Source organism: Meleagris gallopavo, unplaced genomic scaffold (assembly GCF_905368555.1).
Source record: "Meleagris gallopavo unplaced genomic scaffold, MGAL_WU_HG_1.1 scaffold_2, whole genome shotgun sequence".
Classification (NCBI taxonomy): domain Eukaryota; kingdom Metazoa; phylum Chordata; class Aves; order Galliformes; family Phasianidae; genus Meleagris; species Meleagris gallopavo.
In genome coordinates, this window is record NW_028147016.1 from 188,988 (window position 1) to 203,221 (window position 14,234).

The following is a 14,234-nucleotide window of genomic DNA, read 5'->3' on the forward strand; positions in this document are numbered from 1 at the left end:
CCTATTTTCACATTTTTCCACTCAACCTTCCATCTTTTCCCCAAAATATTCATCTTCCCACCCATCAATTCCCCATTTGGACCCTTTCCCACTCAATCTTGATCTCTTCCCCAAAACACTCATTTTTGCACCCATCGATTCCCCATTTTGACCTTTTCCCACTCAACCTTCCATCTCTTCCCCAAAATATTCATCTTCCCACCCATCAGTTCCCCATTTGGACCCTTTCCCACTCAACCTTCCATCTCCTCCCCCAAAACTCTCATTCTCTCACCCATCAATTCCCCATTTTGACCTTTTCCCACTCAACCTTCCATCTCTTCCCCAAAACTCTCATTCTCCCACCCATCAATTCCCTGTTTTGACCTTTTCCCACTCAACCTTCCCTGTCTTCCCCCAAAACTCTCATTCTCCCACCCATCAGTTCTCCATTTTGACCTTTACCCACTCAACCTTCCATCTCTTCCCCAAAATATTCATCTTCCCTCCCATGAATTCCCCATCTGGACCCTTTCCCGCTCAACCTTCCATGTCTTCCCCCAAAATACTCATTCTCCCACCCTTCAATTCCCCATTTGGACCCTTTCCCATTCAATCTTGATCTCTTCCCAAAAACACTCATCTTCCCTCCCATCAATTCCCCATTTGGACCTTTTCCCACTCAACCTTCCATCTCCTCCCCAAAACTCTCATTCTCCCATCCATGAATTCCCCATTTTGACCTTTTCCCACTCAACCTTCCATCTCCTCCCCAAAATACTCATTCTCCCACCCATCAATTCCCCATTTTGACCTTTTCCCACTCAACCTTCCATCTCCTCCCCCAAATCTCTCATTCTCCCACCCATCAGTTCCCTATTTTCACATTTTCCCACTCAACCTTCCATCTCTTCCCCAAAATATTCATCTTCCCACCCACCAATTCCTCTTTTGGACCGTTTCGCACTCAATCTTGATCTCTTCCCCAAAACACTCATTTTTGCACCCATCAATTCCCTGTTTTGACCTTTTCCCACTCAACCTTCCATCTCTTCCCTCAAAACTCTCATTCTCCCACCCATCAGTTCCCCATTTTGACCTTTTCCCACTCAACCTTCCATCTCTTCTCCCAAAACTCTCATTCTCCCACCCATCAATTCCCTGTTTTGACATTTTCCCACTCAACCTTCCATCTCTTCCCCAAAAACACTGATCTTTCCTCCCATCAATTCCCCATTTGGACCCTTTCCCGCTCAACCTTCCATGTCTTCCCCCAAAATACTCATTCTCCCACCCTTCAATTCCCCATTTGGACCCTTTCCCATTCAATCTTGATCTCTTCCCAAAAACACTCATCTTCCCACCCATCAATTCCCCATTTGGACCTTTTCCCACTCAACCTTCCATCTCCTCCCCAAAACTCTCATTCTCCCATCCATCAATTCCCCATTTTGACCTTTTCCCACTCAACCTTCCATCTCTCCCCCAAAATACTCATTCTCCCACCCATCAATTCCCCATTTTGACCGTTTCCCACTCAACCTTCCATCTCCTCCCCCAAAACTCTCATTCTCCCACCCATCAGTTCCCTATTTTGACCTTTTCCCACTCAACCTTCCATCTCTTCCCCAAAACTCTCATTCTCCCACCCATCAATTCCCATTTTGGACCTTTTCCCACTCAACCTTGATCTCTTCCCCAAAACACTCATTTTTCCACCCATCAATTCCCTGTTTTGACCTTTTCCCACTCAACCTTCCATCTCTTCCCTCAAAACACTCATTCTCCCTCCCATCAATTCCCCATTTTGACCTTTTCCCACTCAACCTTCCATCTCTTCTCCCAAAACTCTCATTCTCACACCCATCAATTCCCTGTTTTGACCTTTTCCCACTCAACCTTCCATCTCTTCCCCAAAAACACTGATCTTTCCCACCATCAATTCCCCATTTGGACCCTTTCCCACTCAACCTTCCATCTCCTCCCCAAAACACTCATTTTTGCACCCATCAATTCCCTGTTTTGACCTTTTCCCACTCGACCTTCCATCTCTTCCCCAAAATATTCATCTTCCCACCATCAATTCCCCATTTTGACCTTTTCCCACTCAACCTTCCATCTCCTCCTCAAAACTCTCATTCTCCCACCCATCAATTCCCTGTTTTGACCTTTTCCCACTCAACCTTCCATCTCTTCACCAAAATATTCATATTCCCACCATCAATTCCCCATTTGGACCTTTTCCCACTCGACCTTCCCCCTCTCCCCGCGCCATCCCTCTCTCCCCCGCCGTTCCCCATCTCCCCACCACCTGCGTCGTGCCGTTGTACAGCAGGCCGTGCTGCGACGCCAGCTCTGCTCCGTTCTCGTAGACGCGGAGCTGCTGCACGGCGCTGCTCTGCCCCAGCACCCTGATGGTGTCGAAGTGCAGCGTGTTGGGCTCGGCGTAACCGCGGTGCAGAGCGCGGATCTGCAGGGAGCCCTGGTGGGGAACGGGGGAGGAGAGCGGCTCAGAGCTCCGCCTGGGCTCCGTGCTCTGCACGTCAGTCCTGCCTGTGTCACTGCCTCTCGTTTCACTTTTCGTTTCGTTTCCTTTCATTTCCTTTTATTTCGTTTCATTTCCTTTCATTTCCTTTTGTTTTGTTTCGTTTCCTTTCATTTCCTTTTGTTTCCCTTCATTTCCTTTTATTTTGTTTCGTTTCCTTTCATTTCCTTTTATTTTGTTTCCTTTCCTTTCATTTCCTTTTATTTCGTTTCCTTTCATTTCCTTTCATTTCCTTTCATTTCCTTTTATTTTGTTTCCTTTCCTTTCATTTCCCTTTATTTCGTTTCCTTTCATTTCCCTTTATTTCGTTTCCTTTCATTTCCCTTTATTTCGTTTCCTTTCATTTCCTTTTATTTTGTTTCGTTTCCTTTCATTTCCTTTTATTTTGTTTCCTTTCCTTTCATTTCCTTTTATTTCGTTTCCTTTCATTTCCTTTTATTTCGTTTCCTTTCCTTTCATTTCCCTTTATTTCGTTTCCTTTCATTTCCTTTTATTTTGTTTCCTTTCCTTTCATTTCCTTTTATTTCGTTTCCTTTCATTTCCTTTCATTTCATTTCCTTTCATTTCCTTTCATTTCCTTTTATTTTGTTTCCTTTCCGTTCATTTCCCTTTATTTCGTTTCCTTTCATTTCCCTTTATTTCGTTTCCTTTCATTTCCCTTTATTTCGTTTCCTTTCATTTCCCTTTATTTCGTTTCCTTTCATTTCCCTTTATTTCGTTTCGTTTCCTTTTATTTCGTTTCGTTTCCTTTCATTTCATTTTATTTCATTTCGTTTTACTTTGTTTCATTTTATTTCGTTTCGTTTTATTTTGTTTCGTTTTACTTTCATTTCATTATATTTCATTTCATTTTGTTTTACTTTGTTTCATTTAATTTCATTTCGTTTTATTTCATTTCGTTGTACTTTGTTTCATTTCTTTTTATTTTGTTTTATTTCGCTTCATTTTACTTTGTTTCATTTCATTATGTTTTATTTCGTTTCATTTTACTTTGTTTTGTTTTATTTCATTTTATTTTGTTTCGTTTTACTTTGTTTCGTTTCATTACATTTTATTTCGTTTTATTTTGTTTCATTTCCTTTCATTATATTTTATTTCGTTTCGTTTCACTTTGTTTCATTTTATTTCGTTTTATTTTGTTTCATTTTACTTTGTTTTGTTTCATTTCATTATATTTTATTTCATTTCATTTTTCATTTTACTTCATTATATTTTACTTCATTTCATTTTTCATTTTACTTTGTTTTATCTCATTTCATTTTACTTCATTTCACTTCGTTTCATTTCATTATATTTTACTTCATTTTTAAATTTTGTTTCATGTTATTTCATTTTACTTCATTTTATTTCATTTATATATAATAATATATATAATTTTATATAATATATTATTATAATATACTATAATATATTTTAATAATACACATTATAATATATAATATTGTAGTAATACAAATTATTTCAATATATTGACATGTATTGAAATTCAAAAAATATATTTAAAATTTGCTTTTTTTACAGTTTATATTTTATCATATTATAATTATAACACTATTTGGATCTATTTTGTCTGGAATAATTTTTAAAATTAATATCAATAAATAATATATAATGATAATTATATAGTTTAATTAATGAATAAATAAAGGTAAGGCAGAATTAATGTAATTTTCAAACAAAAATCTATGATGAATAAAAAGAGAAATGCCTGATTAAGTATGTATGACTCATAACTATGTAAAAATTAACATGCAATTTATCTATAACGCATATTAATTATGCCAATACGTTAATAAATACCAATATATTAATATAGTAATTCATTACTAAGTTTATATCATATATATATAATTCATTTAAATGAAAAAATAGTGCTCTCTGGGTCTCATCCCACATAATCAGACATATTCGCACGGATTTAATGCAATTTAGAGCTCTTTCATCAGAAGCATTCTTAATTGCTGCTCTAATTAAGGCCATTCTTATCAAATAGCTCTTTAAAACAATCTGCATTTTCGATGTAATCACATTTTTTAATGCTTTTTCAACCCACAAACCTGACGAGCAATAAAGGAGGTCAGCAGATAAGCGCCGTCCTCATAGGCATCTGGTGGAGGAGAAAACAATGCATCCAACTCGGTTAATTAGCTCTTAACTAATTAGAGAACTAGCTACACACACGAAATACACACGCGGATATTCATTAAAAATAAACAATTTTTGGAGTTATTTAGGATAACGCACTGCAGATGTAGGGGATAAGAGATGCTTAATGATCTCTGTTGTGATTTTATTAATTACCTCTTACTGTCTCTTGGTTTTATTAATTACTTCTTATTATCTCTTGAATATCTCCTGTTAATTCTTAGTTATCTTTATTATTGTTATTATTATTAATTCTTAAATATCTTAAATATCTCTTCTTGTGTCTTATATGTGTCTTAATTAATTAGCATCAGGGAAATCTTCTGAATTGTCTATGCTTTCTATTGTTTGAAAAGAAATCTAATTAATTGTCCCATATCGGAATTTATTAATCAACCTCTTATCTGAACTTATTATCTATTATTATGTGTTAAATGCCTCTAATATTTATTAATATTGAGGAAATTAGTCAAATTTTCCCACTCTCTCTGAGTCCTACAAGTTTGAATCTAGTTCTCTCTTATTTAAGTGCACTAATTATCTCTTATTCATTACATACCTCTTATTAGATATTGCTTATTATTTATTAATTATCTCTTAGTTTTTTCTTTAAAACCTCTCATCTGAATTCATTAATTATTATCAACGTTATCATTTATTAAATATACCTTATGCTTATTAATATTGAGGACATTACTTAATACTTTTTCCATCAGTTTGAGAACAAATCTTATTATGTCGTATCTGCATTTATTATCCCTTATTATTTATTATCCATTAAGCATCTCTTCTCTGAATTCATTAATACTGAGGAAATGAATCAAATCTTCCCACTTCCACTCCCTTTAAATTTGAGAGCAAATCTAAATAGATCTTATTAATTATCTCTCATTATTTCGTAAACATCTCCTATTTATTAATTACAGATTAAATCATGTTAAATTCACTGAATCTAACTCTATATTTTTTTATTTATTAATTTATTTTTGCAGAAGTGCTCTCATTTTGGCCCATTTTTACCCCATTTTATCCCGTTTTTAACCCGTTTTGACCCCTTTTTTAACATTTTAATCACAGATCAATTCAGATTTTTTTTTTCCTTTCACGTCTCAAAAGTTTCACACGTTCTGCCAAACCCAAAATTATCATCATCATCATCATTATTACAATCATTACTGTCATTACTACTAATTTTGGCTGGCAAATCACAGAGATGCAGAAATAGAACATTTTTTTCAGGGTGGGTGCCCCAAATTTGGGGGAATTTCCCCTAAAACCTCACCGATGCGCACGCCGTCATCCCAGTAGAGCTGCCCCTCTGCCTCTTGGCTGTCATTCAGAGCCACCAGAAGAGCCAATGGGTTCTTTCGGCTGCCAAGAAAAAAAAAAAAAGGGAATTTCCCCCCAAAATCCCATTTTTCCATTTCCCCAAAATTAAATATATATTTTTTTTGCTAATAAATTGTGCCACGGTGACGGACGTCGCAGGCAACCCTGTGTGATTTCATTTTAATGGCACTTGAGGTGTTTGAATTTAATTGAGATTGGGATGGATGGAGGAAAACAAAAAGAGAAGAAACTGCCCCAAAATTCAGATCGATTTCCTGAAATTTCTGAAAACTGAAGGTGTTTGCAATGTGAAAAAACATCGATATTGATGAAAATTTCATTCTAATTGCTTTTAGTAGGTTCAGATTTGATTGAGAGTGGAGCAGAAGGAAGACAACAAAAAGAGAGGAAATTGCCCCAAAATTCATATAGATTTCCTGAAAATCCCACAAATTGGAGGTGTTTGCAATGTGAAAACACATCGATATGAATAAAAATTTCATTTTAATTGCTTTTAATGCAATTTAACGAATTTGATTGAGAGTGGAGCAGAAGGAAGACGACAAAAAGAGAGGAAACTGTCCCAAAATTCACATCAGTATTCTGAAAATCCCACAGAATTGGGTGTTCACAATGTGAACACACGCATTTAAATTTAACTGAGAGTGGAACGGAAAGAAGACAACAAAAAAAGGAAACCGCCCCAAAATTCAGATCCATTTTGTGAAATTCCTGCAAAATTGGAGGTGTTTGCAATGTGAAAACGCGTCAATATTATTAAAAATCTAATTCTAAGTGCTTTTAGTGCATTTTAATGAATTTAATTGAGAGTGGAACAGAAGTAAGGCAACAAAAAGAGAGGAAACTGCCCCGAAATTCAGATCAGTATTCTGAAAATTCCACAAATTGGAGGTGTTTCCAACATGGAAACGAGGTGGTTTTCCTGAAAATTTGAAGGTAAAAGAAAACGAATTCCCAGTCTCAGTCACCCGAAATGTATTCACTGCTGGGTTAAACACTGAGCAAAAAAAAAAATCAGAAATTTGAGTGGAATTTGAAGGGAATTGGAGTCAATTCCTGTTCCTACCTGTAGGCCGTGTTGTTGGCGGGGGTCTGTTGGGGGAGGATGAAACCGCCGCGGACGTGGAGGTTGATGTGCTCCAAAGGAGAGGGCAGATTTCGGAATTCTCCCCGGAATCCGACGTATTCTCCCTATTTTATAGGGGAAAAATTAGAAATGATGTCATAAATTCCATAAATTTGAGGAAATATTCAGAGATTTGGCACCGCCCGTTGGTTGAATGCAGAAATAGCGCCGCGTTTTCAAAACAAGATCAGGAATTTGGATGAAAGAATCGTGAAGTTATGAACTGACACCTACAGCTAACGTGTCCATCCTGTTTATGGAGAAAAATGCACGAATTTTATAAATTATTTTATAAACTATGTAGATTTTAGGAAATCAAATTAAGCAAGTCGGCACTTTGCCCATCTTTAAAATTGGGAAATACTCAAAAGTATTTTCAGAACTGTATTTGAAACGTAGATGAAACAACTATATATTTTCCAATTGCTGGTATTTTCATCTTATTTATGGGGAAAAAACAAATTATACAAATAATTTTTTAGATTATATGAATTTTGTGAAATATGTTGGCACCGCACGCCTTTAAGTGCCGAAATTGCTCCGTATTTTCAAAACCAGACCTGAAATTCTCATAAAAACAGGGAAAATTCTGAATTTTCCCCTAAAATTCACGTTGTTGATGGGGAGGAGATCATGTATTATTTTACAAATCACATGAATTTTATAAAATATTAAGAAAGTTGGCGCTGCCCCTTTTCTAAGTGTGGAAATGACTCCGTGTTTTGCAGACAAGCCCTGAAATTCTTAAAAAAAGTATAAAATTGTGAATTCTCACTCAAAGCAAACGCGCTCACCCCATTTCTGGGGAAGAAAAACTATCAGTGATTTTACAAATTATGCAAATTTTTTGAAATATTCATAATGTTCTCACTGCCCACATGCTGCATTCAGAAACAGCTCTGTGCTTTCATGACAACACCCAAAATTTTCGTAAGTTTGCAGTCGGTCATTTTTTGGGCTGCATTCACACTGAGCTCTTCTGTGAAGACATCAGGAGACACAAATTCAATTTGGGAAGGATTTTTAATTACTCACTGTGTGATAATCATACCAACGGGCATTCGGGAGGTACGCATTCACCGACACAGCACCCTGCAATTAAACATTTTGGCTTTAACGAAGGCCAGCAGTGTAATTCTCCTGAAATAACACCAATCTTATCCTCAATTATTAATATTTTCATTAATTTCTAATATTTCCTTTTTTTTTTTTTTTTTTTTTTTTTTTTTTTTTTCCCACTCCCTCCTGAGATTTTCCCAATATTCTGTGCTTTTACCTGATCCAGCACGGGGCTGATGAGCAGCGCTGGGCCCCAGAGAAATTGCTTATATATTTCCCACGTCGTCCTGTCTTCCACAAACCTGGAATTCCAAAATATAAAGAGGGTTTTCGGGGATGATATTAACCATTCTTGCAAAATATTTCCTCATTGAAGCTTTATTCTCCCTAAAAAACCACCTTAATAAGGGGGAATAATGATGAGCTGTTGCTCAGAAAGAGGTTAATTGGTATTCAGTTTTAAATGGCATTTGTTATGCTTATTCAAACCAGTCAATTTTAATTAAATTTTAATTTAATTTTAATGAAATTCTAATTGTAAGTTCTCTATTTTAATCCCTTAAATTAATGACTGAAAATGAAACTCATTTGCTTTCAAGTGGATGCTTGTCAGGAATAGAACAAGATTCCAATGTAAAAACTGCTGAATTTAGGCTTATTTCAATCACAACAATTGTAAATTTAAAATCTTGTATTAGAATTTATTTCACATTTTTTGACAAATTCTGAAATCTCTAAAAATACAGACACCTATTTTTTCTTTGTTATTTTTCTATTTTTTTCCTATTTTTTTTACTTCTGTATTTTCTTCTATTTCTTCTATTTTTATCCTATATTTTTTCCTCTATTTTTCTTCTATTTTTTCTCCTATTTTTTCTTTTCTTTTTTCTTCTATTTTTCTTCTACTTCATTTTCCTATTTTTTCTTCTCGTATTTTTCCTTTTTCTATTTTCCTTCTGCTTTTCCTTCTACTTTTCCTACTATTCTTTTTTTCATTTCTTTCTACTTCTTTTTTCCTTCTATTTTATCTTCAATTTTTCTTTGTTTCTCTGTTTTTTCCTATCTTTTTTTTCTCAGTTTTTTCTATTTTATATTTTTTCTTTTTTTTTTTTTTAAATGCAGAACCACTTTGCCCCATATTCATTATTATCTCCCCTAGGTATGTCATGATTTTTTTTCCCTCAAAATTCCATCTTTTTGGCTTCTCTCCTTATAATTTTTGAACGATTTGAATCCCATATTTATATTTGAATCCCAAGTTCATATTCACATCCCAAATCTATATTTTAATTCTAAACTCACCTTTGAATCCCAGATTTATACTGCAATCCCAAATTTTGTATTGAATCCCAAATCTACATTTTAATCCCAAATTCATGTTCACATCCCAAGCCTATATTTTAATCCTAAATTTATTCTGCAATCTCAAATTCACATATGAATCCCAAATGCATATTTGAATCCCAAATCTATACTGCAATCCCAAATTCACCTTTGAATCCCAAATCTATACCACAATCCCAAATTCACCTTTGAATCCCAAAATTCATATTTGAATCCCAAATTCATATTTAAATCCCAAATTCATATTTGAAATCCCGAATTCATATTTGAAATCCCGAATTCATATTTGAATCCCAAATCTATACTGCAATCCCAAATTCATCTTTGAAAGCCAAATTTATATTTGAATGCCAATCCCAAATTCACCTTTGAATCCCAAAATTCATATTTGAATCCCAAAATTCATACCGCAATCCAAATTCACCTTTGAATCCCAAAATTCATATTTGAATCCCAGAATTCATACTGCAATCCCAAATTGACCTTTGAATCCCAAAATTCACCTTTGAATCCCACAATTCATATTTGAATCCGAAAATTCATACCGCAATCCCAAATTCACCTTTGAATCCCAAAATTCACCTTTGAATCCCAGAATTCATACCGCAATCCCAAATTGACCTTTGAATCCCAAAACCCCACATTGAATCACACAATTCATTTTTGAATCCGCAAATTCATACCGCAATCCTTTGAATCCCAAAATTCACCTTTGAATCCCAGAATTCATACCGCAATCCCAAATTCACCTTTGAATCCCAAAATTCACTTTTGAATCCCAGAATTCATACCGCAATTCCAAATTCACCTTTGAATCCCAAAATTCATCTTTGAATCCCACAATTCATACCGCAATCCCAAATTCACCTTTGAATCCCACAATTCATATTTGAATTCCAAAATTCATACCGCAATCCCAAATTCACCTTTGAATCCCAAAATTCACATTTGAATCCCAGAATTTCTAACCGCAATCCCAAATTCACCTTTGAATCCCAAAATTCACCTTTGAATCCCAGAATTCATACCGCAATCCCAAATTGACCTTTGAATCCCAAAATTCACCTTTGAATCCCACAATTCATATTTGAATCCGAAAATTCATACCGCAATCCCAAATTCACCTTTGAATCCCAAAATTCATATTTGAATCCCACAATTCATACCGCAATCCCAAATTCACCTTTGAATCCCACAATTCACCTTTGAATCCCAGAATTCATACCGCAATCCCAAATCCACCTTTGAATCCCACAATTCATATTTGAATTCCAAAATTCCGCAATCCCAAACGCACCTTTGAATCCCAAAATTCACCTTTGAATCCCACAATTCATATTTGAATCCGAAAATTCATTACGCAATCCCAAATTCACCTTTGAATCCCAAAATTCATATTTGAATCCCACAATTCATACCGCAATCCCAAATTCACCTTTGAATCCCAAAATTCACCTTTGAATCCCAGAATTCATACCGCAATCCCAAATTGACCTTTGAATCCCACAATTCATATTTGAATTCCAAAATTCATACCGCAATCCCAAATTCACCTTTGAATCCCACAATTCATATTTGAATCCCAGAATTCATATCCGCAATCCCAAATTCACCTTTGAATCCCAAAATTCATATTTGAATCCCAGAATTCATACCGCAATCCCAAATTCACCTTTGAATCCCAAAATTCACCTTTGAATCCCAGAATTCATACCGCAATCCCAAAATTCACCTTTGAATCCCACAATTCATATTTGAATCCCAAAATTCATACTGCAATCCCAAATCTACCTTTGAATCCCAAAATTCACATTTGAATCCCAAAATTCACATTTGAATCCCAGAATTCATACCGCAATCCCAAATTCACCTTTGAATCCCAAAATCCACCTTTGAATCCCAAAATTCACATTTGAATCCCAAAATTCATACCGCAATCCCAAATCCACCTTTGAATCCCAAAATTCATATTTGAATCCCAAGATTCACCTTTGAATCCCAGAATTCATACCGCAATCCCAAATTCACCTTTGAATCCCAAAATTCACATTTGAATCCCAGAATTCATACTGCAATCCCAAATTCACCTTTGAATCCCGAAATTCACCTTTGAATCCCAAAATTCACCTTTGAATCCCAGAATTCATAACCGCAATCCCAAATTCACCTTTGAATCCCAAAATTCACCTTTGAATCCCAAAATTCACATTTGAATCCCAGAATTCATACCGCAATCCCAAATTCACCTTTGAATCCCAAAATTCACCTTTGAATCCCAGAATTCATACTGCAATCCCAAATCAACCTTTGAATCCCAAAATTCACCTTTGAATCCCAAAATTCACATTTGAATCCCAGAATTCATAACCGCAATCCCAAATTCACCTTTGAATCCCAAAATTCACCTTTGAATCCCAGAATTCATACCGCAATCCCAAATTCACCTTTGAATCCCACAATTCACCTTTGAATCCCAGAATTCATACCGCAATCCCAAATCCACCTTTGAATCCCAAAATTCACATTTGAATCCCAGAATTCATACCGCAATCCCAAATTCACCTTTGAATCCCACAATTCACCTTTGAATCCCAGAATTCATACCGCAATCCCAAATCCACCTTTGAATCCCAAAATTCACCTTTGAATCCCACAATTCATACCGCAATCCCAAATTCACCTTTGAATCCCGAAATTCACCTTTGAATCCCACAATTCATACCGCAATCCCAAATCCACCTTTGAATCCCGAAATTCACCTTTGAATCCCCAAATTCACCTTTGAATCCCAGAATTCATACCGCAATCCCAAATCCACCTTTGAATCCCAAAATTCACCTTTGAATCCCACAATTCACATTTGAATCCCAAAATTCATACCGCAATCCCAAATTCACCTTTGAATCCCAAAATCCACCTTTGAATCCCAAAATTCACCTTTGAATCCCAGAATTCATACCGCAATCCCAAATTGACCTTTGAATCCCAAAATTCACCTTTGAATCCCACAATTCATATTTGAATCCGAAAATTCATACCGCAATCCCAAATTCACCTTTGAATCCCAAAATTCACATTTGAATCCCAAATTCATACCGCAATCCCAAATTCACCTTTGAATCCCACAATTCACCTTTGAATCCCAGAATTCATACCGCAATCCCAAATTCACCTTTGAATCCCAAAATTCACCTTTGAATCCCAAAATTCACATTTGAATCCCAAAATTCACCTTTGAATCCCAAAATTCACTTTTGAATCCCAGAATTCATAACCGCAATCCCAAATTCACCTTTGAATCCCAAAATTCACCTTTGAATCCCAGAATTCATACCGCAATCCCAAATTCACCTTTGAATCCCACAATTCACCTTTGAATCCCAGAATTCATACCGCAATCCCAAATCCACCTTTGAATCCCAAAATTCACCTTTGAATCCCAGAATTCATACCGCAATCCCAAATTCACCTTTGAATCCCACAATTCACCTTTGAATCCCAGAATTCATACCGCAATCCCAAATCCACCTTTGAATCCCAAAATTCACCTTTGAATCCCACAATTCATACCGCAATCCCAAATTCACCTTTGAATCCCGAAATTCACCTTTGAATCCCACAATTCATACCGCAATCCCAAATCCACCTTTGAATCCCGAAATTCACCTTTGAATCCCCAAATTCACCTTTGAATCCCAGAATTCATACCGCAATCCCAAATCCACCTTTGAATCCCAAAATTCACCTTTGAATCCCACAATTCACATTTGAATCCCAAAATTCATACCGCAATCCCAAATTCACCTTTGAATCCCAAAATCCACCTTTGAATCCCAAAATTCACCTTTGAATCCCAGAATTCATACCGCAATCCCAAATTCACCTTTGAATCCCAAAATTCACCTTTGAATCCCAAAATTCACATTTGAATCCCAAAATTCATACCGCAATCCCAAATTCACCTTTGAATCCCAAAATTCACCTTTGAATCCCAAATTCATACCGCAATCCCAAATTCACCTTTGAATCCCACAATTCATATTTGAATCCCAAAATTCATACCGCAATCCCAAATTCACCTTTGAATCCCAAAATTCACCTTTGAATCCCAAAATTCACATTTGAATCCCAAAATTCACCTTTGAATCCCACAATTCACATTTGAATCCCAGAATTCATACCGCAATCCCAAATCCACCTTTGAATCCCAAATTTGTACTCGAACCCCGAACCCCCCCATCCAAATCCTCAATTCTCTGGTTGTTTTTTTTTTTTTTTAGGAGGGTTTGGGGCCACGCAGTGGATTTTGGGGAGGAAGGTGGGGGGTTTTGGAGGGGAGGAGCCCCCACTCACTCGTGGAGCAGCGGACGCACGACGGTGCTGCCGTGGGCCGAGGCATCAAACATCAGCGTGTAGAGGTAGGGCAGCAGCGTGTAGCGGATGTTCAGCACATCCCTGGAAATATCCTCAAACGTGGAGTTCCACGCCACGGGGTCTTGCCTCTGAGAAGGGAAAAAATTTGGTTATTTCCTTTTTTTGGGGGAAAAAAAATAAAAAATCTGTTCCTTTTTCACTTTTTTTTTTTTTTTTTTTTTCCCGTCCTTCTGAAAGTGGTTTAATTTGGTGGCGGCCGTGGTCAAATTCGCCTCAAAATGCAGGGGGAAAAAAAGGAATTCAAACTTATAC

The 14,234-nt window shown here is 36.1% G+C and overlaps 1 protein-coding gene across 1 annotated transcript in view; it reads right to left on the reverse strand.

Moving 5' to 3' along the window:
* LOC104916085 (maltase-glucoamylase-like) overlaps positions 1–14,234 on the reverse strand; it is a 90,284-nt gene that overhangs the window by 1,152 nt on the left and 74,898 nt on the right. The window contains 7 exon segments of the mRNA XM_085215058.1: positions 2,291–2,461; positions 4,582–4,631; positions 5,952–6,040; positions 7,086–7,210; positions 8,181–8,237; positions 8,422–8,506; positions 13,902–14,050. Coding sequence (XP_085071184.1) covers positions 2,291–2,461; positions 4,582–4,631; positions 5,952–6,040; positions 7,086–7,210; positions 8,181–8,237; positions 8,422–8,506; positions 13,902–14,050 — 726 coding nt within the window.